Genomic DNA, 24,460 nt, shown 5'->3' on the forward strand with positions numbered 1-24,460 from the left:
CCAGAAAGTTATGTTTTTATTTTAGTATAAGGGGGATATTTACCTTTTTTACTACTTCAGGTTAAAAAAAAAAAAACTCTTGAAATTTAAGCACTAGAAAAGTAAGGTCCCTGGGGTGCCTGGGTGGCTCAGTTGGTTAAGCATCTGATTTCGGCTCAGGTCATGATCTCAGGGTTCGTTTGAGTCTGAGCCTACACCAGGCTTGCAGATGTCAGCAGAGCCTGCTTGGGATCCTCTGTCCCCCCTCTCTGCCCCTGTCCCATTCACACCTGTGCTCGAGGCACTCTCTCTTTCTCTCCCAAAAATAAACAAACATTTAAAAAAGAAAAAAAAGAAAAGTACGCTCTCTGAGGACGGGAGGTTTGATCTGTTTTGCCCTGGGCTGTTTCCCTGATGGCTGAATAAATATTTAATGAAGGAAGAAGCCCTTGGAAGAGAGAGGGAGAAGGTTTGCCTCTGAAAGCTACAAAGAAGATCCCGTCTGTTGAGGAAATCCTGGAAGTGTCCATAAGACAGATGTGAAATGCAGGAATTACAGGCAGATGAAGGGAGGTCCTACTTGTTAAATGACAATACTCAGAGATAATTTTCCAAAATTGGGGGAAAAACCATCAGGGTCAACAGCGTATAATAAGCCTTTACTCCATGACAGAAAGGGAAATAATATTTTAAACCAAATGTCATTTAAAAGGTCTAACTCAGCGCACTCCTTTGCACTCTCCTTACCGCCAAGATGAATATATTCTATATACTCTCTGGTAAGTTCCTTCAAGGAAGTTCCTCCACCTCCGAAAACAGAGAGGTTATAGTTTTGAACACAAAGGAGGGTGAGACTTAAAGAGAATTCTGACTGGGGGGATCCGTAAGGTCTGTGAAAGTCGCCCAAAGCGTTCTCAGAACAAAGTTGCAATCATCTCTATGATACGCTGTTGTATCAAACTGAAGGGCTTTCCGGGGCGGGGAGGGGTGAGGACAAGGCTGGAAGGAGGCCGAGATGTTACGGGGTGTCAGTGGAAATGAGAAGCAGTGTCAGGTAAGGGAGAGGAGTCCACCTGGAGACAAGGCTGTGAAAGAATTCGGCCCAGGTGGGGGTTCCGGAGACCAGCCAAACGGCTGCGGGTGCAAGGACCAAAAGTAAGCGTGGGTGGAATCGGGAGAGACTAAACGACCGAAGAATCCCAAAAAGGGCCTGTGGCTCGGCCTCGGCAAGGCCGGGCCTGGCCTAGCCAGGGGAAGTCAGAGAAAAAGCTGGGCCGCAACACGCCAGCACCGCCCGGGCCAGCCACGTTCCTACCGATCTGCACGCGTCTGGCCGCAGGTCCTGGAAGTCGGCGCCGTAGATGGCCTCCAGAGCCTGCAGCTCGTGCTCCTGCCGCTGCGGGTAGCTCTCCGGCGGCTCGTCCGGGCCGCGCCCGGGGCCCCCACGGCCCCCAGCCATGGCGACGCTGAGGCCCAGGCCGGGCAGCCGTGCGGTGGCGGTGGTGGGCCCGGGGCGGGCTCCGGAGCTGGGCTGGGCTCTCCAGACTGGCCGTGGGAGGGGTTCGGCGCCGGGGGCGGGGCAGTGGGAGGGGTTCGGGGGCGGGGGCGGGGCCCCACCGGCGACAGGCCCTGGGGCGGAGCGAAGCTCCCCAAATTGCCTCCAGCGGCGGGAGGAGCCCCAGCGAGGGAGCCGGGGAACAAAGGGCGGGATACGGCTTTGCACCGGTATATTGCGGGAGAACTAGAGCAAAGAAATCTGCAGGAACCTGAGAAGTTAAATCAGTGAGAATGAAATGATAAGGGCAAATATTTTCACGAAATAAGTCTCTTTAACAGAAATGCCTTGGGCTTCTTTACGTTAGCACCGGTAGTGACAAGAAACTCAAAAGGGCAGACTTTGATGAATTTTCAAGGCACTTAGGGTCTAACCTTGAACCTTCCCAGGAGACTACTAGGAGTAAAGATCGTGACCTCTGCTTCCCGTCTCCCCAGCTTCGTGCCCCCAGCCAGAGTCAACCCCTTAACGATGGATTCAACATCCCGTGCATGTCCTGTCCCTACATTCCCATCTTTAAGAATCTCCGGTACCACCTTGCAATTTCAATTGAAAAATTCCTTTCCCTCAGGCATCTTCATGAGCTACGGTCCCCTGAAGAGAATTATGTCCGATGGCCAGTTTACTTAATGTGAACCTAGGAGGTCTTTCTGTTATATCCTGCCTCCAATCATATTTTTTCAAGTTTATAAAATAAACTACCTACCTAGACGTTGTCATGGCACTTCATTTTCAGTTACCTACTAATGCAGCGCGTCAATTAAGAATAATCATTTTAGGGACACCTGAGTGGCTCAGTTGGTTGCGCTTCCAACTTCAACTCAGGTCATGGTCTCACGGTTCCTAGGTTCCAGACCCCCCTTTGGGCTCCTTGCCCCCCCCTTGGGAGGCCTGGAGCCTGCTTTGGATTCTGTGTCTCTTCCCCCACCCCCGCCCTTTCGGTTCCTCCCCCACTCGTGCTTTGTCTCTCTCAAAAATAAATACACATCTTTTAAAAAATTAAAACTAGGGGCGCCTGGGTGGCTCAGTCGGTTAAGCGTCTGACTTCAGCTCAGGTCACGATCTGGCGGTCCGTGAGTTTGAGCCCCGGGTCAGGCTCTGGGCTGATGGCTAAGAGCCTGGAGCCTGCTTCCGATTCTGTGTCTCCCTCTCTCTCTGCCCCTCCCCCGTTCATGCTCTGTCTCTCTCTGTCTCAAAAATAAATAAACATTAAAAAAAATGTTTTTTTAAAAATAAAAATAAAAATAAATTAAAAATTAAAACTAAAAAACAATAATCATATTACTGGGGCACCTGGGTGGCTCAGCTGGTTAAGCGCTGGACTTTGGCTAAGGTCAGGATCTCATGGTTCCTGGATTCAAGCCCTTATCAGGCTCTGGGCTGATAGCTTAGAGCCCAGAGCCTCCTTGGGATTCTGTATCTTCTTCTCTCTCTGCCTCTCTCTCTCTCTCCCTCCCTCTTTCTCTCTCTCAAAAATGAATAAACATTAAAAAAAATAATCATATTACCTCAAGTTACATTTCAGGTCTCAGTGACACTTCTTTATCTACCTTTCCTACCCCTGTACTGTTTGCTAAATAATGATTGCTTAAGTATCTTGCTGTCATTTATCACTCAATTCTGGCCCAGATAACACCCTTATCTGGCTCAGATAATGTGATAACACAAATGTAATCCTTCAAACCAAGGCTTCTTCAAACCATCTTTTCCTTCCTTCCCTTGGGATTCATTCCCCCCCCCCCCCCAGTGTTGTCTAGGTAAATGGTGCCACCCTGCCCACCTTGGGCCAAGCCAACAAAGAGGGATTCTGCATTCCTTTTCTTTCAACTTTCACATCCAGGTAGTCCATTTCTTCAGTCTGTCCACTTCATTCCCTCCCATTACCACTAACTTAGTTCAAGCCACTATCACCTCTTCCTTGGATGACTTCAACAGCTCAAAAAACAGTCACCGTTTTTCATTCTTGCCCCACTTGACATTTTTTCCTATTGTATCCAGAGTAATGTTTCTAAATCACAAATATGATACCACTACAATCTTTACAATCCTTCAATTTCTCCATTGGTGTTTCATTTAAAAACTCTCAAATTATGGAAAATTTGAAACATATATCAAAGTAGAAGAAATATTATAATAAACCCTCCTGTACTCATCACCCAGCTTCAACAATGATAGATATCTTGCCAGTCTTATTTCATTTTTCACCTTCCATTCCACCTCCCTGAGGATTGAATCTCAAAGAAAATCTCAAACATCATTTTTTTTTCATAAATACTTAGGTATGTATTTCTAATATGCAAAGACTTTTTACAAACATAATGTCATCCTTACTGATTAAAAATGTAACAATTGTTTAACATCATTTAATACCCATCTATGTTCAAAATTCTCTATTTGTCTAAAATTGGAATCTGTACTGGATGATGGACCTATAAATGACATAATCAAAGCAATCAGCAAAATTTGAGGGGGGATGGTGTTTGTAGATTAGATGGCAGGAGTATGTTAGTGTTCATTTCCTGACATTAGTTGTACTCTGGTCACTTAGAAAAACGTCCTTGTTACTAGGAAATTTCCACTGCAGCCTTAATAGGTAATAGGAATATGCAGTTAGCTCTCAAACGATTCAGAAAATAGAGGGAGAGATGATGATAAGTCACATGCAGAATATGGGCTATTGGGGAATTTAGTAAAAGGATATATGAAAGTTCTTTGGACGATTCTTGTAACTTTTACGTAAGTTTGAAGATATTTCAAAGTTGAAATTTCACAATAAAAGAAACTGACAAACTGTTTGCCAAAGTGGTTGTACCATTTTAAATTCCCACCAGTTTAGGAGAGTTCTAGGTATTTTACATCCTTGCTAGGAATTGGTATTGTCAGTCTTTTATATTTTAAACATTGTAATAGGTGTGTAGTAATAATTCACTGGGTCTTAATTTACATTTTCCTAATGACTAATGATGTTGAGCATTTGTTCTTGTGCTCATTTAGCATTTATATTTTTGGTCTGTTCAAATCTTCTGCCCATTTTATTTATTTATCTATTTATTTGTTTGTTTGTCTGCTTAAATTTACTTATTTTAAGTAGACTCCATGCCCAGCAGGGAGCCCAATATGGGGCTTGAGCTCAGGACTTTGAGATCAAGACCCGAGCTGAGATCAAGAGTTAGATGCTTAACTTGACTGAGTCAGCCAGGTGTTTCTCTTCTGCTCATCTCAAAACTTGAGTTACTTGTTTTCTTATCATTTTGTTTTGAGAATCCCTTATATATTCTCAAAGTAAGTCCTTTCTCAGATGTATGATTTACAAAGCTTTTCTCCCAGTCTATGGTTTCTCTTTTCATTCTCTTAACAGTGTTTTACAAAAAATTTAGTTCTTTTCTTTATTTTTTTTGCCTTCCACCTCTCTCCCCCATGTAGTCCGTACTTTTGAGGAAGTGCAAATTTATCAGTTTTTTTCTTCTATGAATCATGTTTTATTGTGATATCCAAGAAATTTTTGCCTAACTCAAGATCACAAAGGTTTTTCCCTATATTTTCTTCCAAAAGTTCTATAGTGTTAGGTTTTACATTTAGGTCCCAGCATGCAGTTTTAGTTAAAAACTTAAATATATACCTACCATATGACACAGCTATTCCACTCTAAGGTTTTTAACCCAGAGAAGCGAAGGCACATGTATGTGAATGTCCATGACACCTTCATCCCCAAACTGGAAACAATCCAAAATGCTTATCAAGATACAGTTGATGGAAAAATTGAGGTAAAAATAAATTGAGATCTATCAATATAATGGGATACTATCCAGCAATAAAAAGGAATACACTATCTATGTAGTAATAAAATAAAAGAATCGCAAAGTAATTGTGCTGAGTGAATAATGCCAGACGTACATACACTATGTTCCATTTATATAAAATTCTAAATACAAACTTAGTAATAGAAGATAAGTGACTGGCTGGGATAGGGAGGATAGGGATAAGCCAGAGGGAGGGATTCCAGAGGGACAAGAAGAAACTCTTGGGGCTCAAGAATATGGACATTATTTTGATCGTGGCGATGGTTATGCTCTCTTCAACAGCACATATACTAAAATTGGAATGGTGGTGATGTTTTCACAGATGTATGCATGTATCACTATCTATCAATCAGTACATTTGAGTATATGCAATTTATTGTATGTCAGTTATACTTTAATAAACTGTTAAAAGAAAAAGGTCATTGTTTTGCTTTGTTTTACAGTGTTGTGTTTTGTTTTGTTTCCTAAATCAAGATCCAGATAAAGTCCACACATTGCATTTGGTTGCTCTTTGTCATTTGGTTAGCTCAGCAGGCTTGGGATGTACAAACTCTGTACCTTCCAAAGGAAAGACTGGCCCTTAAGTGGATCCTTGGAGATAACTTCTGAGTCCTTGCAGCATCCAGCCTGAGAAGAGCATCACGGCATAAGTAGGGTTTACAAAGAACTTTTCAGAATACCCCAAGATTTTCTTGTTCTCCAGGCCTTCTCTAAACCCTTAGATCAATTCCTCAAGGAACAGTCTCTACTCTCCCATTTACTCCTTGCTTCCCCAAAGTACCTCTCTTGATCTTACCGTTTCCCCTTACCTTCCCAAGGAAAAGATGCCAGATTGGCTGTTGTACCCCAAATCTTAAAAACCACAATCCCTTTTCCCTTCATTTTTTAAGGTTATTTTAACTGGATGGGGAATTCTGGGTCAATAGTTTTTTTCTTTCAGCTCTTGAAAACTGTTTTGCAACTTCCTTCTGGCCCATATGGTTTCAATGAAAACTCTGCTGTCATTCACATTGCTTTTTACCCTATAGGTAAAGTGGTATTTCTCTTTGGCTACTTTCAAGATATTTTTTTTCTTCTTCTTCTTTTTTTTTTTTTTTTTTGGTTTTAGGGTCCAGAGTTTGACCATGATGTGTCTTGGTGTGGATTTTTGCCATACCAAGCTTCTCGAATCTCTAGATTTTTGCCAAATATGGAAAATCTTCAGCCATTACTTCTTTGAATACTTTTCCTGTGTCCTGCCTTCTTTTTCCTCTCCATCTCAGAGGTAAAGGCACTTATTTGTTCTTGAAGGTTGGTGGCCTGGCAGCCAGAAGCAGGAGAGGTAATATAGCTTCTGCTGTTCAAGAAAGTATGAAATAAAAATTACTTAGTGACTTTTGTATTACTTTGTGGGTATTTGTGTACATTTACACATTATATGCCCTAATGAATCTTGTCCTTTAAATTCTGGAATAAGGTAATATAAGTTAATAATATACTTTTATTCCAAACCTGTGCTATTAATTCTAAGTCAGACTATGAGTCATAGGATTGTATAGTCATATCTCAACTTTTAGCAAAGAAGATATTACTATCTTGATCATTTAATTAATCATAATAGGTCTGAGGTAACTTTTGACTCCTTCCAAAAAAAATCAAATTTATTCTTAAAGGATATATTTGTTGTGATCAGGGATATAGGAAAGAGTGTGCCGACTTCTGAAGTCACAAGATGATGTTGGAGTCACAAAAAGAGGTTGAGAAGTCCTGATATTCTTCAACAGCTAACCAGCTTCCCAGAGTGATTCCTTTAAAGGTGATAATACTCATGTGTATTTTAATTTTGGCATAATTGCTATTAAAAAATAGTCAGGTTTGTTCATGTGCATGTATGTGTGAGACTACTGAGGCTACCTGGGGGAGGGGAGTATTAAAGCTTCCACCTCCCAGATATTTGTGATGAATTTAATAGCAATTTATAGGTGTAATGACTATTACAAAATTAGGAAACTGAATTGAGAGACATATTCATGATTTATATCATTAGAAAACCATTTCCCAGTCCACATATTGAGATAATTTACAGTACATGGGAAGACTGTATCTTTTAAGCAGATTACTGCTTTGATGCAACTTAGCATATTAAAAACTAAGAACCACAAAGTAAACATATTTATCCCAATAATGTAAAGGCAAATTTCTGGACTTCTAAATCTTCAAGTGAAATTTTCCAAAGCCACACTGTCCTTTGCTAAATGCAAATTAAGTAGTTCTCACATTTTTTGCAATACAAGGCTTGTTAGGCAGTGTTTGATTTAAATATACAAAGAGAATTATTTTTCTCCTTTGATATTTGTTAAGTGTAAATAAACAGAAATGGATCTTATAAAGTTACCTTTTATTGATTTCTTATAATGTGCCAGCTACCGTTAGAGGTTTTCATTACTTGAATATTTTATAGTCCACAAAATAACCTTACAAAATAGACATTTTAAAAAAGTAATCCCGGGGCGTCTGGGTGGCGCAGTCGGTTAAGCGTCCGACTTCAGCCAGGTCACGATCTCGCGGTCCGTGAGTTCGAGCCCCGCGTCAAGCTCTGGGCTGATGGCTCGGAGCCTGGAGCCTGTTTCCGATTCTGTGTCTCCCTCTCTCTCTGCCCCTCCCCCGTTCATGCTCTGTCTCTCTCTGTCCCAAAAATAAAAAAAAATAAAAAAAAAAAAACATTGATAAAAAAGTAATCCCTACACCCAGCGAGGGGCTCAAACTTGCAACCCTGAGATCAACAGTCACATGCTGTACTGACTGAACCAGCCAGATGTCCCCCAAATAGGCATTTTTATCCTTATTTGGTAGATGAGGAAACTAAACTTCGAGAGGTCATGTTAACTGCCCAGTATCACAAATGGAAACGGTAGAGCAGGCATTCAAACCCAGGTCTAACTGACTCCATTCCCCAGAAATAAATCAATACCTTCCATTCCCAGAAATAAAATAAAGTCTGTGCTTTTTTTTTTTTTTTTAATATGGAACACTTTATAAATTTGTGTGTCATCCTTGTGCAGGGGCCATGCTAATCTTCTCTGTATCATTCTAATTTTAGTATATGTGCTGCCAAAGTGAGCACAAGTTTGTGTTTTCTTAAATATGCAGGCCTCAGTTTTCATAATTATATCTGGCAGGATAGTCTGGGTTATGCTATGATATTGAGCAGCTCTGAAAATCTTGGTTGTTTAGTATAATCAAGATTTATTTCTCGCTCCTACAAAACTTGTTGTGGGTCTGGGTGGCTCATCAGGGCTACCCTCCCCTTATCCCAATCCACAGTGGTGGCTCAAAAATATAGGCTACCTCTGGGATGCCTGGGTGGCTCAGTTGGTTAAGCATCTGACTTTGGCTCAGTTCATGATCTTGCAGTCCATGGGTTCGAGCCCCATGTCAGGCTCTGTGCTGACCGCTCAGAGCCTGGAGCTTGCTTCAGATTCTCTGTCTCCCCCGCCTCTCTGACCCTTCCCAGCTCATGCTCTGTCTCTCTCTCAAAAATAAAAAAAACATAAAAAGGATTTTTTTTGAAATATAGGCTACTTCTGAGCCCATGTTTTATCTCTTCCAGTTCCACCCAAGATCCCTTCCACTACTGCAATGACAAGGCAGCAGAGAGACTTGAGAATCACAAACAGCTTTACACTGCCACAGCCCAGAAATGATTTGTCACTTTTGCCCACGTATTGTTAGTCATAATAGTCACATGACCCTGCTCACTTGCAAGGGCAGCTGAGAAAAGTAGTCTTCTGTGTATCTGGAAGAAGAGAATAAGATAGTGTTGAAACCTAATAATAGCTACATAATAACATGCATTAGCCATGTCTCATACAGGCATAGAAATAGCCATGTGGAAATAGAACCCCTTGTTCCAGATGGGTAGCCAGGGGCCATAAGGACCCCTCTTGTCTCAGCAGGCTGCTGCTTGGGCTTACCAACTCCAAACACTCCCATTTCTCCAGCTTTTCTCTTCTTTTCACCTTTAGTGAGAGGCCACACAGGGACAGGTGAGGATGTGGTGTCAGGGACCAGAAGGAGGAGGAGAAGACCCTCAGTGAAGAAAGCAAAGAAGGGAGAAGGGAGGAAAAAAATAAAACCCCAGGCTCCTCCTCACTTACCCCCACATCTTGGGCTTTGTAATTATCCTAAATCCTATTCCATCTCTTCTTCCTGCTACCTAACCCCCTCCCGCTGTTTAATAAATGCCCAAGAAAGTTGGAATCTGGGAATTCTCTTGAACATAGATGAATCCTATTTTTTTTTTTTTAATTTAAGTTCAAGTTAGTTAACATACAGTACAGTCTTAGCTTCAGGAATAGAACCCAGCGATGTATCTCCTACATATGACACCCAGGGCTCATCCCCAGAAGTGCCCTTCTTAACGCCCATCACCCATTTAACCCATCCCTCCACCTTCCACCCCTACAGCAACCCTCAGTTTGTTCTCTGTATCTAAGAGTCTCTATGGTTTGCCTCCCTCTCTGTTTTTATATTATTTTTCCTTCCCTTCCCCTCTATTCCTCGTTGTGTTTCTCAAATTCCATGAATGAAATCATATGATACATAGATGAATCCTATCATAGTTTATAATTAGGGAAAGACATGTTATTACCACCCACATGCAAATTTTGCCTACCACTACACCATAGTAATATAAGGAAAAAAGAAAAGAGAGACAGAGTAGGCTTTTTAAAATTATCTATTACCTTATTTGTTCTAGGCAGACTTTAACTAATTCGATGAGACCCACCCACAGTAAGGACAGGAATCTTCTTTACTCAGTCTGCAGATTCAAATTTTTTAAAAAAATTTTTTGGTAATGTTTGTTTATTTTTGAGAGAGTGGCAGAGAGAAGGAGACAGAATCCAAAGCAGGCTCCAGGCTCTGAGCTGTCAGCAGAGCCTGATGCAGGGCTTGAACCCACGAACTGTGAGATCATGACCTGAGCTGAAGTCTGACACTTAACTGCCTGAGCCATCCAGGTGTCCCTGAACAGTGTTTGGCCAAATACCTGAGCAAGTCAAGTGGTCTAGTCAAGTTGACACATAAAATTAACCATCATATCTATCTCACATGATTCCAAGAATGAAAATCCCTAAGCAAATTCCAGTAGGTATATGATTAAGAAAGGTGATTGGAGAAAGCTATGAGAAACTGTTCTATTCCACACTACTGTATTCCTGCCTTCCCAGCAAAAAGGCATAAACTTTTGTTAAATGAGTGAATTACTGGCATAAGAAGAATTACTGGCTCTTTTAAATGCCATGGAGACTAAAGAAAGTACACCTAAAGACTAAGTAGGACCTCCCTGGGAGTCCTTAATCTCTAGAGCCTCTCACTCCTTTTTGTCCCCACTCTTCCCGAGAGCCCTATCATTATGTTTATTATTTCAGTAAGAAAATGGACCCTGAGTGCTAAAGAACTTATTTAAGAACTTTGGGAACACAGCTGTTTTAAGTTGGGAGAATGCCTTAGTAATATTATTCATTATGGGAAAGGAATGTTACTTGTAACAGTATTATCTAAGAGCCAGCGGTTTCTTATTTTCTCCTCCATTTCCCATTAAGACAGGGAAACTGAAAGACCCCATAAATGATGGCTTTTTTACTGTTGTTGTTACTATTCCTGCTAGGACCTGCACCCTGCCTTACACATGGCTTATTGTATGTCCTCTTTGTTTTTTAATTTTTTAAATATATTTAAATTTTTAAAATGTTTATTCATTTTTGAGAGAGACAGACCGAGAGAGACAGCATGATTGGGGGAGGGGCAGAGAGAGAGGGAGACACAGAATCCAATGCAGGTTCCAAGCTCCACGCTGACAGCACACAGCCCAATACGGGGCTCAAACTCACCAACCTTGAGATCATGACCTGACCCGAAGACGCTTAACCAACCGAACCACCCAGGCACCCCACTGTATGTCCTCTTTGTAAAGGTGAAGGAGTTAATGAATGGTTACTTTGGAGGCTTCCAGCACAATAGGCAACAGATAGGAGTGACTGGTCAAGGTCATCATGAATGTTTTCCAAGACCACTGACTCCTCACACCTTGATGCCAACACCCCTAGCTCCAGGGCGTAAGTGACTTATGGAGGACACTTGAGCACAACTTGTTTTGACCAATGCCTGGATGCCTGAGAGGACACATATGGCAGACCACCATCACCAATTAAAAAAAAAAACAAAAAACAAAAAACAACAGGGGCGCCTGGGTGGCTCAGTCGGTTAAGCGTCCGACTTCAACTCAGGTCACGATCTCGCGGTCTGTGAGTTCGAGCCCTGCGTCGGGCTCTGGGCTGATGGCTCAGAGCCTGGAGCCTGCTTCCAATTCTGTGTCTCCCTCTCTCTCTGCCCCTCCCCCGTTCATGCTCTGTCTCAAGAATAAATAAACGTTAAAAAAATTAAAAACATGGGGCGCCTGGGTGGCTCAGTCGGTTAAGTGGCCGACTTCGGCTCAGGTCATGATCTCGCGGTCCATGAGTTCGAGCCCCGCGTCGGGCTCTAGTGCGGGCTCTGTGCTGATAGCTCAGAGCCTGGAGCCTGTTTCGGATTCTATGTCTCCCTCCCTCTGACCCTCCCCCGCTCATGCTCTGTCTCTCTCTGTCTCAAAAATAAATAAACGTTAAAAAAATTAAAAAAAAATTAAAAACAAAACAAAACAAAAACACAAAAAAACAGACCCCAAGCAATGAAAAGACTCTTTTCTTTCCTTGCTGAGTCTCTCAGACATTCTACCTGTATCTTCTCTCTCTGTACTTGTCTTTGATAAACATCACTCTCACTTCCTCTTGGCTAGTGTTTTATTTCCATCCTGTGCAAGGCCAAGGATCCTCCTGGCTGGTCCTGCAGAACCCCCTCTGCATCCTCAGACTCAGCTAGCCTGCATCACCATTATCTGACTTTACTGTAGTTCCAGAAATTTTACTGTAGTTTCAGAAATTTTTGGATAAAAATTAGGTAGCACATAAATGTAGGCTTGTAGTCCTTCCACCTGCTTTTAGCCATGGCTGTGTACTTGACTGTTGTTTGGTATTAATATTGACCAGCTCATATCTACATAACACCTGGACATGGTAAGTAATTGGAGCAGACTCCAATTAGCTTGTTTTTTGTTTGTTTTTTTACCTCTTCAGGTTTAATTCTGAAAAAAATATATATCGAAAAAGAGACCTTTTGAATGATTTTTTTGGACAAAATTTTCCTTAAATGGCCACAATATTTCTCTTTCCACATGCTCTTCTTACAATATAACTGTTACTTCTCCCATTAAGAAGTATAGTCACGTTCTCTCCCCTTAAATGTGTTTGTTTTCCATTGCTTCAACAAATAGAATATAGTGAAAATGATGTTATTTGACTTCTGAGATTAGGCCATGGAATTCAATGCATCTTCTGCATTGGAAAGAAGACTTCCAGCTACCTCCAAACATTCTAATTAAGTTCTTTCTAGCTTATTTTTTTTTTAAACAATTTTAATTTTTTTATTTATTTTTGAGACAGAGCATGAGCAGGGAAGGGGCAGAGAGAGAGGGAGGCACAGAATACGAAGCAGGCTCCCGGCTCCGAGCTGTCAGCACAGAGCCTGACTCGGGGCTCAAACTCACAGACGGTAAGATCATGACCTGAGGTGAGGTAAGACGCTTAACCAACTGAGCCACCTAGGCGCCCCTCTAGCTTATTTCTTAACTCAGGCAAAAGACCCTATGGGCAAAGCATCCCCTGAGAGAAACTGAAGGTACTCCCTCAAGCAACAAGGACTGCCCTGACCCAGCAACACCCTGCCCGTGATAGACGTCAAGACAATGATCGACCTGACCTTCACTGTCCACCTGCACATACCAACTGACCTTTGCCCTACAATTTCCTTATATAAACCTGGATGCATTTTCAGCCCTTTGGAGACAGTCTTTGAAATGCTAGTCGGCTGTCCTCCCAGCGTTGGTCTCACTGAAATAAATTCCTTTCTTGTCTCACCACTGCTCATCTCTCTGCTTTTGATTTGGTGAGCAGTGAGTGGCCCAACCTGGTCTGTTTGGGACACCCAGAGCTACGTGCTCTTGTACCCCTATGCCCCAGCTATACCTTGTCCTCTTGGGACTTTCTCTTGGAGTGCTCACTTTTGGAACATAGTGGCCAGGCAGGGAGGAAGTCAAGCAACCAGATGGAGGGGCCACGTATAGGCATTCCAGCTCACAGTTCTAGCTGAAGTCCCAACAACAGCTAGCATCAACTGCCAGATGTGTGAATGATCAAGCCTTCAGATTCCAGACCCTGGCCTTGATTTTGAGCTGTGCCAGCTGATGTCATGTGGTGCAGACAAGCTGTTCCACTGAGCCTTGCCCAAATTGTATATCTGTGAGCAAAATAAGGAATAGGTGCTGTTTAGGTACTAAGTTTGCAATGACCAGACAAGTATAAGTAACACTACTATAGACACAACTTCTATTTAAATCATATCCAAACTCTTCTATCAATCTTGAATTTTCCTGTACTTAGTGAAAAGTTCACAAAGCACACAGCCATAAGAATCTTGCTACTCTATTCCTGTCCGTGATCTTATATTTTCACAATGCAATCCATCCCCAAGTCTGGGGATCATGGTCACCTCAGCTGATCAGGTTCCTTTTTTTTTAAATTTTGTTTTTAAGTAATCTCTACACCCAACATGGGGCTCAAACTTGTGACCCCAAGATCAAGAGTCACATGCTCTACTGACTGAGCCAGCCAGGTGCCCCAAGTTAATTCTTGATTCTGTTACGGAACCAGGCTGGAACGCTGGCGGAAAAACCAAGCGGCACTCGGAGATCTTGGTGGATCAGAGATTTATTTAACACCGGCAGGCTCAGAGGAGACATTTTTTCCAAAGATTTGAGTGCTGAATGCAAGTGGGAAGGGTCATTTATAGTTGTCAGCCTCCATATTTGTGTGTGTGCGTGTGTGTGTGTGTGTGTGTGTGCGCGCGCGCGCGCGCGCGGTGGGGGGGGGGGAGGGGGCTCGCACGCGCAGCAAACAGGGCAAGAACTCGGAAGAGTCTCTAAGCTAGAGACCAGAGCTTATTTTAGTCCTGTTGACCATCTTATGGTGTAAAAATTTATTCATTTTCCCAACACCCCCCCCCCCCATGCCTTTTTAAAAATCTTTTATTAGGCATCACTTTTTAGCTCTAAGGGTTGTACCCTTGGAAGGCTAAGATACGTGCTCCAGTTTGGCAAGCAACAGTGTCTTCAATAAAATGTACCAGGGTATTTAGTATACAAGGGCCTCTGGTCACAAGTAAAATTTTGGAAAGCAGGGAGCCAGGATGCCCAGTCTGTGAGATCCCATCCTTTCCATTTACTGATACTTTCCTGTTGTGTATGTTGAATTCTTTCCTTGAGTTCCTTAACCTTAGTCCTGGCTATTCCTGATTGGTTTACAAAATAGCAACATCCCTCCCCCAGAGAGATACAAGTCCCTCCTTCTTCTGAAGTGAGGAGGTCAAGGGCTCGCCTATTTTGCAGGGACACTGCTGCCAGGGAGTTTATTTGGTTTGTAAGGTTACCAGAGATTCTGCCATCTGTCCCATGTCCAGCTTGTTGGTGCAGTCTCTATTAGCCCAATAGCAAGAAGCAAGATCAGGGCTATGACACCAGTAAGGGGCAAGGGCTGGCAGAGTTGCATCCAAACCGTTGGGCTCGGTGCACACGTTGATTCCTCAAACTTCTGCCGTGCACAGGCCAGCCAGCTTGTAGGGTGTGGCTGGGCAGGGCTGGAGATCTCAGGGGCCAGTGTCTTTTTGGGGGTCAGTTTAAGCGGGTTGACTGGATCTGGATCATTTCGCCAGGTTGAGGGTTCCGCTGAGTTGGCCTTCTTAGCTCTGGAGTGATGGACCCATGGGGTGATACCTGAAACTGAATCCTCTATTTGGTTGTCTGTAAAGTCCACCTCCAAGTCTTTACGTCTGTAAAGTCCACCTCCAAGTCTTTGAAAGGGGCAGGTTTCTGGTAACTGTCAGATCAGAGTTAGGGAAGATATGGTTTGCATATTTAGAGATCCATCCTGTTTTCCAGTTGTTTAAATAATCATATGCCCACGGGTCTTATTATTATCCCCACAGAATAACAAGCACAGAAGATTGTCTTTACATGAAACACTCTGACAATTTTTCTCAAGTTTACCTCAAGTTGTCTAGTTTAGGTAAACAACAAACGTTTAAAGACAATCATAACTAAACTTTAACATCCATAACGGTGCATTGTTGAAACATAGTTTTTTCTCCCTAAAAAAACCCCCTTTCCAGAGATAGCCAAATTGAGACCAAAGCATTTGTAGAACAAGTCCAGTCTTAACAAACCTGGCCTAATTATTTACATAAGCTCAGCAAGAATAGCGATTGATCATGAGGATCTCTTAAAGTTTGCTTTGTTAGAACCTTTTATAAAGAATCTCTGGGTTGAACTTTTAGTAGTCTCTCCAGGCCAAAAGCCAAGCTAAATACTTGCCATAGGGCAGGCCTGCAATACCTGTAGAATTGGGCGAATTCCTCTTCATGAGGTCCCCAAGATATCCTGAGGTTCCTGCACCTGCCAGGAAGTGACCTTCTTTACTCATCTGGTGAAGCTGCTGGGAACTCTGTAAGCAAGGTACCAGGCCAACATTTCCAAGGGGCTTTAAGGCTCCATGTTTCATAAAGTCAACCTTAGTTCCTTAAAGCTGTCTGGTCATATCTGAGTCTATGAATGTCACTCTCACATATGACATTCCAGTCAAAGCCTTGGTAAAATAACCAGTATTTCCAATGGTGACCTGTTACAAGATGAACAGGTTCTTATTGAACTTATGCAAACAATTGTAATTGCAATGAAAGAAAGAATACTCATTGAGAGTTTTTGAATTTCAGGGGAGTTATGTAGAGAGAAAAGATAAATGCTTCAGTTTACAAATGAATACTTTATTACACTTCTGTATATTATAGATATCTTAAGAGAAAGTTTCCTTAATCTGGAAAAGCAAACATTAGAGAACCAGCAATATTTTCTTTTTTTTTTCTTTTCTTTTTTTTTTAACGGTTATTTACTTTTGAGACAGAGAGAGACAGAGCATGAATGGGGGAGGGTCAGAGAGAGAGAGGGAGACACAGAATCTGAAACAGGCTCCAGGCTCTGAGCTGTCAGCACAGAGCCCGACGCGGGGCTCGAACTCGTGAACCGTGAGATCATGACCTGAGCCGAAATCGGACGCTTAACAGACTGAGCCACCCAGGTGCCCCAAACCAGCAATATTTTTTTTTTTTAAACGTTTATTTATTTTTGAGACAGAGAGAGAGACAGAGCATGAACGGGGGAGGGGCAGAGAGAGGGGGAGACACAGAATTGGAAGCAGGCTCCAGGCTCTGAGCCATCAGCCCAGAGCCCAACGCGGGGCTCGAACTCACAGACCGCGAGATCGTGACCTGAGTGAAGTCGGACGCTTAACCGACTGAGCCACCCAGGCGCCCCAAACCAGCAATATTTTTAACAAGAATCACAAAACTATAATCTTCCTCAGTTCATTTAATCCCATGTTCCTAATTCTTGTTCAATTTGAATGCAGCTTTTTAGTTCTGGAAATTCTTACCCATTTTACTATTAATCTTAAAGATGTTGAATACCTGTATGTGTCCCCAAAGTCCTTTTTATAAATCTCCTTGAAGAAGAAACACATTTTGTGAGAGAATAAGAACAATTATAAATGACAAAATCTCAGAAATAGACATTGTTAAAGATCTGATGAGAGTTCATTATGATGCAATTGACAAAGAAATTCAGTTATTTCTGTGACACATAACACTTTAAGTAATCAGAATACTAAGTGATTACCTTATACCAAAACATTAAAACTTTAGGAACTGCATATATATTTGGCAGTTACAGTATTTACCTGCGCAAAACAAGCTAAGTTTTATCATTGTACGACAGTGCCTTTCCAAGTAACTTAGCATCCCAAATAAAAGGGCCTAGTTGGTCAAAAAGACTTCATTTACCATTTAAATCCTGGGAAGTTTGTTAAAACCTTAGGAAGTTATAAGTACATCCTAAATAGGATTACAGATCATTGCAAATCTTAAAATTTTATTCAACCACGGTGGCAATAAAAGATCCTAAAGGCGAATGTATAGCATTATATAGTAGTTACCAAAACCTAGCTCCTTTCACATTGAGAAGTTTTAACTAAGTAATCAAAGACCTGATAAAGATGAAACCTAAAACTTTGGTTTTCCCGGAAGACAAACCATTGTTTGCATTGTCTTATCAAGAGCAGATCAACAGTCCAAGAAAACTTTGTCATTTGAGTAGAGAGAAAAGCAGAATTTCAACCTTATACCAGTGTACTTTTAAAATTCCATTCATCTCAACCTTAGTTCATCTTGAGCACGCATAACATTCCTTTCCAAAGATTTTCCTTCATGAACCTTCTACAACTTTCCTTTGCCTTCAAATTTTATCCCAAAGCCATTTCTCTCCAAATAACCAATCTCATTTAGGGCAAAATTACTTTCTTCTACCCTCAACAAAAATGTATTTCCATTCCTTATATCTTTCTTACATACCTCCCACTTTCCTACACACAGGGTTGCTTTTCTTATTTCCATCAGTCTTAAGTACACTTGGCAGAATTTTAACACTTAGGAAACCTTAATCTCCAATTGAGGACTTAGTAACCAACTGAGAGGTATTTACACCAGAATTTTTTTAGGTGGTAAATTCATGAACCAAAGAAGTACAAAGCATGTTTTCCAATAGGTCCAAAAAGCCTTAATTTCTCTGCAATAAGAAGTTAAAAACACAAACCTATGTTCAATAATAAAAGCTTTAGCAATTTATTCTATTTGGAAAAGACCTAGATGTCCAAGGGGGTGCACTTTACTCCTTGACCTTGAGGATGGGAGGAGGAACCCAAGGCACCTGAGGCACTGAGGAGGGTATAGGAACCACTTATGCAGACCACACCCAAGTTGGTGCAGAAACAGCAGGGGGACGGGAAGGCAGAAGAGGCAAAGTGCCAGTAGAAGGCGGAGAAGGAAAACCTAATTCAAAGCCTTAACTCAGACAGAGGAGCAGACACCATGTTTTTTCCATCAAAGTGGAAATATGGAGTCCCCATCATGCCGGAGAAGATGGGGAATTTCCTGGAAACAAATGGAGTTTCAGCAACTGCTTGGGAACATTCCTTAAAATCTCCATCCTGAGGTACACTAACCACAGTTGGCTCCACTTATAGCTGTTAACCTGGGAAATGAGAGAGAATCCCTCACATCTATTAGGCAAAGGTACAGGGTAAGAGAGTCAGTGGCCCCTTCAGTCTGATTCTATCTTAGCCAGACCAATAAGGTCCCCTTCTCGGGGTTCCTCCTGATATCAGCTGGGTTTCTGGGACTTTCGCTGGTTGGGATATTCTTTTAATTCCTTTCTCCTTGCAGTACGCTCATGACGCCTTGCTAAGGAGGTTCTGGGCCTCCCCCCTTTTGGCGGCTAGACCTTCCTCATCCTTTTGTCTGGCTCTCTTGTGCCTCTGGAGCAAACAGGGTGTAAGCCTTGCATTGTCTCTCATAATAATCCCTGGGGGAATCCCTTTGCTGCTGGGCATATTCATGGGATTCTCAGCCCCTGCTCTGATCCCCAGAGGAGAGCCTCTTGGTACTGGCAGATGTGGACTGACATCTGGAGAGTGCCTGCGCCTGGCCAAGGGCACAATGTGGCCTCTGGTCCTTGTGGGGGAGAGTTCTCTGGGTCCGAGAGGGGAGGAGAGATGGGCAGCTGGGCAGAATAGGGGGTGGTGGAGGAGAGACAGACTGGGGAGGAGTTTCAAGCTCAGGGGCAGGGGGGAGGGAGCCCGGTGAGTCATAAAGTGGCGGAAAGAAGGGATCCTCCTCCGGGTTTCTTGGAAACACTAGGGGAGCAGTGGGTTGCTCCTTTGGCTCCTGGGTGAGTCTCTGGATAAAGCAGCTAAAACCTTTGCCTGGCTCTGTTTGCTACGGATGAATCACACCTAAGGCAGAGGATTTTGGGCAATTTCAAGCCAGGAGTCATGTATGGAAATTGATCAGGGTGACCTGGGTCTCTGGAGACAACATTCCAGATGCAACAGACCTTTGGGACATCCAAGGTTCCCTCAGAGGGCCCTCCTACACCAAAAGTGGGCCATTCATTTTTTTTTTTAAATTTTTTTTTTAACGTTTATTTATTTTTGAGACAGAAAGAGACAGAGCACGAACGGGGGAGGGTCAGAGGGAGGGAGACACAGAATCTGAAACAGGCTCCAGGCTCTGAGCTGTCAGCACAGAGCCCGATGCGGGGCTCGAACTCACGGACTGCGAGATCATGACCTGAGCCGAAGTCGGCCGCTTAACCAACTGAGCCACCCAGGCGCCCCAAAAGTGGGCCATCCTAACTCACATAGGGTCCTTAACGTGCCAGGGGTTATCTTAATTCCATAGTCTCCCCACCCCTTCTTTGCTCTGTCCTGACCCCATAATGTTTCCGTGAGGCAGAGTCACAAAGACAGACAGAGGGATAGGAGTGACCCCTCTAATGTAGAGACCAGTCAGATGTCCGTCTGTCTGGCCATGTCCCGAAGGAACTTAGGTGACGCTTAGCTCTAGCGGTTTCAGCTGTGACTTACGATAGGAAACTATTCTTATGCCGCCATAGAGTGTGTGCCATTCCCCACGGAATCGCAGACAGGTCCACTCAGACTCCGTGGGCTTTTGGGGACCTTAAGGGTGCCCGCCTGTGGAGCCACAGAATCGAACTCGGCAGGCAAGCTAGACCGTCACACAGTCACACTCACATACACACCGGAGATTATTACATTCCCTCCCACAGAATTCCTACCTGTGAGACCTCTGAGGTCTCCTGGGAGTGATCAGGTCCCCCTTCCACTCTTGTGAGTGGGTCTGACTGTAAGGGTTAAATTGTAGTGTAGGGCTAACTTGTAGCCTTGAGAAATAACAGCTTTGTTTTGACACTGTAGGTTAAGAGATAACAGCCTTGTCCTATCAATCAAGGGAACAAAAGTTCAAGGAAAATCAACTGGATCGGTGATTGATTGGATTGGGACAAGGGCGCATTGAGAACTTTGAAAAAGTGGCGCCAGAGGCAGGGTCAAGGAGGTCAACTGGTTGCAGCTTAAGGGCAGAAGGTGTGAACTGTTTCCACCCCCATCTGGAAACTATTTCTTTGTTCTGTTCCCAGGTGATGATAAGATGATGTGGTTGGCTATAAAAACTCTGTACCCCGGCTGTTCGAGGCCGCACTCTGGTCAAGAGCGTTGGTCCCGATCGGTCTGCCTTACCTCTCGTTGCAATAAACTTTGCTGTGACTGTCACTGGTGCTCGTAGCATGCTGTTTCAGGAATGTAGCATCCTGTTTCAGGAGTCGTGTGGATGCAACATGACTAGATTGGGCTCCAACCTTACTGGTTTCGACGTTAGGTCCACGTCCTCACCTGCCAAGCCTCCTTGAGTCCAGTGGGAATGGTGGAGTCGGGGGCCAGCCGGAAGCAACGAGCAGGAGACTGACGAAATTCAGGCAGGGCGTGCCTTCTCCCTTGCAATCCCTGGCTCCGTCACCGCTTCACCCTTCTCCCAAACCGGTGGCAACAATGGGCCAGAGTGGTTGGGTTTCCTGGTCAGAGAACCAAGTATGTTACAGAACCAGGCTGGAATGCTGGTGGAAAAACCAAGCAGCACTCGGAGATCTTGGTGGATCAGAGATTTATTTAACACTGGTAGGCTCAGAGGAGACTGTTTCTCCAAAGATCTGAGTGCGGGAAGGGTCATTTATAGTTGTCAGCCTCCATATTTGTGTGTGTGTGTGGGGGGGGGGGGGTCACGCATGCAGCAAACAGGGCAAGAAGAACCTGGAAGAGGGGTTTCTAAGCTAGAGACCAGAGCTTGTTTTAGTCCTGGTGTAAAACTTTATTCATTTTCCCAACAATTCAACTAACCCTATACCCTAACACTGTCATCAGCTAGATCCCAAGACCTGACCTTTGTTGCTCACCTGCTTGTACCCAGCAGTCTTTGTCCTACAGTTTTCTTAAGCTCTTCTTCTCAAGTTATCTCTCAACTCAGGCAAAACACCCTACAGGCATAGCGTCCTGTGCCCGGGGGTGGGGGGGGTTGGGGGGGGGCACGGGACACACAGAAACTACCCATCAAGCAATAATGACAGCCTTGACAAGAGGTGGCATAGACCACTCGGCCAGTTTGAGCTTAACCCCTGACTTATACCTGTGCAAATGGACCATGGAGTGACCCATGGGGTGATCAACAGTTATCTTTACCTCATTATAATACTAAAATCTCCATCCAAGGAGGAGCACGAGCCTTATTTATATACCATACAATGGTATAGACATGTTTTCTTAAGGCAAACGTGAGACCTTACACCTGCCTCTATACAATAACAAGACTCCCCTATCTAAATATTCATCCTAACCCTAGATAAAAGGAACCCATTCTTCCTTGCTCCTAAGTCAGGCTTTGGAAGTTATTCCCCCTTGATCTACTTATTTGCTGCAAATAAAGTTTCTTTTGTGTGACAACTCACCTGGTTTAGTTTCTATTTGTGACTCACCAAGAACCTAACTCAGGTAAGTTTGGTTACAATACCAATTTAGGGCCTGTAGAGGATTTACTGGTATCTTTTCAGAATAAAAAAATGAGAAATTTCTTACTTTACTACTTTTTGCATCTACAAAACTGACTCTTTCCTACATCTTTATCCCAACTTTTCCTAGCAGTTTTGAATAGGGAGTTGATGAGGGAGAGTGGGGTAAGCTGTGGGCAAAGTGCAGGCTAACAGCACCCCTCTTTCCCCCCACCGGGTGGTATATGTGTGATATTCCTTGGACACTCACAGCTACCCAAAAACCAGAAAGGACAAAAAAACGGAGTTAAACTGATAAGAGTCTCCACCAGTTTACCAGAAAAAGGCAATCCCATCAATGTCAATGTCCTAAAATCCAGAAACTCCCTACTCTTTTTTTTTTAAATGTTTATTTTTAAGAGAGAGAGAGAGAGAGAGAGAGAGAGAGAGAGAGAGCATGAGCAGAGGAGGGGCAGAGAGAGAGGGAGACACAGACTCCGAGGCAGGCTCCAGGCTCTGAGCTGTCAGCATAGAGCCCGACTAGGGCTGAGCTGTCAGCATAGAGCCCGACTAGGGGGCTGAAACCACCAACCCATGAGATCATGACCTGAGGTGAAGCCCAGGTGCCCCTCCCTACTGTCTTAATGTTAATGCTTTGCAAGAGGGAAAAACCTTAGCTTGACAATAGCCAGGACTCCAGTAAGTCTTCAGCATGTGAAAGACTCTTTGGAAACTCCCTCTGGACTTTATTTCCCCAGACTCCATACAAAGGTCACTGCTGCCCCCTCCCCCCTTGTAATGCAGCTCTTTCTGCCTACAGGCCCTGTCCCTGTGCTTTAATACAATCACCATCTTCAACAATTCTTTCTTGGATGTTGGCTCTGGACCTCACGAAGCCCTCAGTCATCCCAAAACTTCCATCAGAGTGGCAGGTAAAGAGGTATTTTTATAACTGCTACTAAACTCATTTACACACATTCTTCTGCAACCCTTCCTGACAGAATGTGCTGGATGTTGCCAAACAACTACTACATTTTGTTACTTCTGTAATGATTCCAGTGCAAGGGGTTTCATCTTAAAACTTTGGTCTCTGAGAACTAATCTTAACTACTGGGAATGCCTTTAAAAATTCAACTAGTCAGCAAGTTTGCCTCTTCTTTTTTTATAGCCTCTGAAATGTTTAAAATAACTGCTTACATAGAGGATTATTATGTGTAGGTATTGTGGGAACTCAAAGATACAACACATTTGCTTTTTAAGACTTCATTGCTTGTAGAGCAAAAGTCGAGTAGCCATACTGTAGCAGCATCAGCCTTGAGACAGGAATTTTTGTTTTTAATCTTTATTTTTGAGAGAGAGACAGAGTGTGAGCAGGGGAGGGAGTCACGGAATCCGAAGCAGGCTCCAGACTCTGAGCTGTCAGCACAGAGCCCAACATGGGGCTCGAACTCACAAACTGTGAGATCATGACCTGAGCCACCCAGGTGCCCCATGAATTCAGTAAAATTTTTATTTTTATTAAAAAAATTTTTTTTTAACATTTATTTTTGAAAGGCAGAGAGAGACAGAGCGCTAACGGGGGAGGGGCAGAGAGAGAGAGGGAGACACAGAAACAGACTCCAGGCTCCGAGCTGTCAGCACAGAGCCCGACGTGGGGCTCGAACTCACGGACCGCGAGATCACTACCTGAACCACCCAGGCGCCCCTCACTAAAATTTTTAAAGTAACCTCTCTACGCCCAACATAGCGCTGGAACACACAACCCGCAGATCAAGAGTTGCATGTTCTATGGAGCCAGCCAGCCAGCCAGCCAGCCAGCCAGCCAGCCAGGGACCCCCCCCCCCCCCCCAAATTCTGTAATTTTATTCAATTTTGAAGAGTTAGTATTCTGGGACCTAATGCTATCAGTCAATATGTTAAAAGCCCTCTACCAACTCCTTCATTAATTAAAAAAGAAACCACTTTCCATAAGCTCAAAACAAGCAAATCGTTAGCTGCCTTTTCCTGTCTCATTTCTCCTTTTCTCCAGATCCTTTCTCTGGATGCGGTACGCGTTCCTTTTACTACTCAGTTTCTCTGTACCGTTTCTTCTCCACGTGGTTATTGCAGCTTCCCAACTTTTTGCATTAGCTCGCAGGAAGTTGCTCCCTGCCCGAGTTCATCCCCCGGAACCCACCAGACTTGAGCTGTACTGCAAACCTTTTAGAGTTGAGACGCCGTAAAGAGGCCCAGGAAACCGTGCACCGGCTCCTAAATTCCATCTTTCACCTTCAGCTGCAGCCCAGACTCACTGAAGGGCGGGAGGCTGGGCTTCTTGCCCAGGTGGCAGCGTAGTGTGTAATCATAGGCCTCTCACGCAGCCCCCTTGCTGACTCTACAGGGAGCCGTAACCACAGGAGTAAATAAACCGAAGCCCGGTTAGCGCCTTGAACGCGTCCACCGCAGCCAAAGGACGATCCTCCGCGCTGCCCACGCTCCAGCCGTGGCAATCACTCT

The 24,460-nt window shown here is 43.6% G+C and overlaps 1 protein-coding gene and 1 non-coding gene across 8 annotated transcripts in view; both read right to left on the bottom strand.

Annotated features, from left to right (window-relative positions):
* Window positions 1–1,516, bottom strand: part of EIF2AK4 (eukaryotic translation initiation factor 2 alpha kinase 4) — a 100,138-nt gene extending 98,622 nt beyond the window's left edge. For 4 of the 7 annotated variants that reach the window (XR_009264226.1, XM_058738228.1, XM_058738227.1 and 1 more), the window contains exon 1: window positions 1,295–1,516. Coding sequence is in view for 3 of the 7 variants with exons in the window: in XM_058738228.1 (XP_058594211.1) it covers window positions 1,295–1,438 (144 nt within the window). In the remaining 4 variants the exon portion in view is untranslated. The remainder of the gene's footprint in view (window positions 1–1,294) is intronic. The other 3 variants (XM_058738231.1, XM_058738229.1, XM_058738230.1) reach the window with 2 other exon arrangements.
* A 6,814-nt stretch (window positions 1,517–8,330) lies between these two features.
* On the bottom strand, window positions 8,331–8,437 carry LOC131518323 (U6 spliceosomal RNA). The gene has a single exon (XR_009265014.1). It is a non-coding gene; the product is annotated as a U6 spliceosomal RNA (small nuclear RNA).
* Window positions 8,438–24,460: the final 16,023 nt, after the last annotated feature.

Source organism: Neofelis nebulosa, chromosome 7 (assembly GCF_028018385.1).
Source record: "Neofelis nebulosa isolate mNeoNeb1 chromosome 7, mNeoNeb1.pri, whole genome shotgun sequence".
NCBI classification, from domain to species: domain Eukaryota; kingdom Metazoa; phylum Chordata; class Mammalia; order Carnivora; family Felidae; genus Neofelis; species Neofelis nebulosa.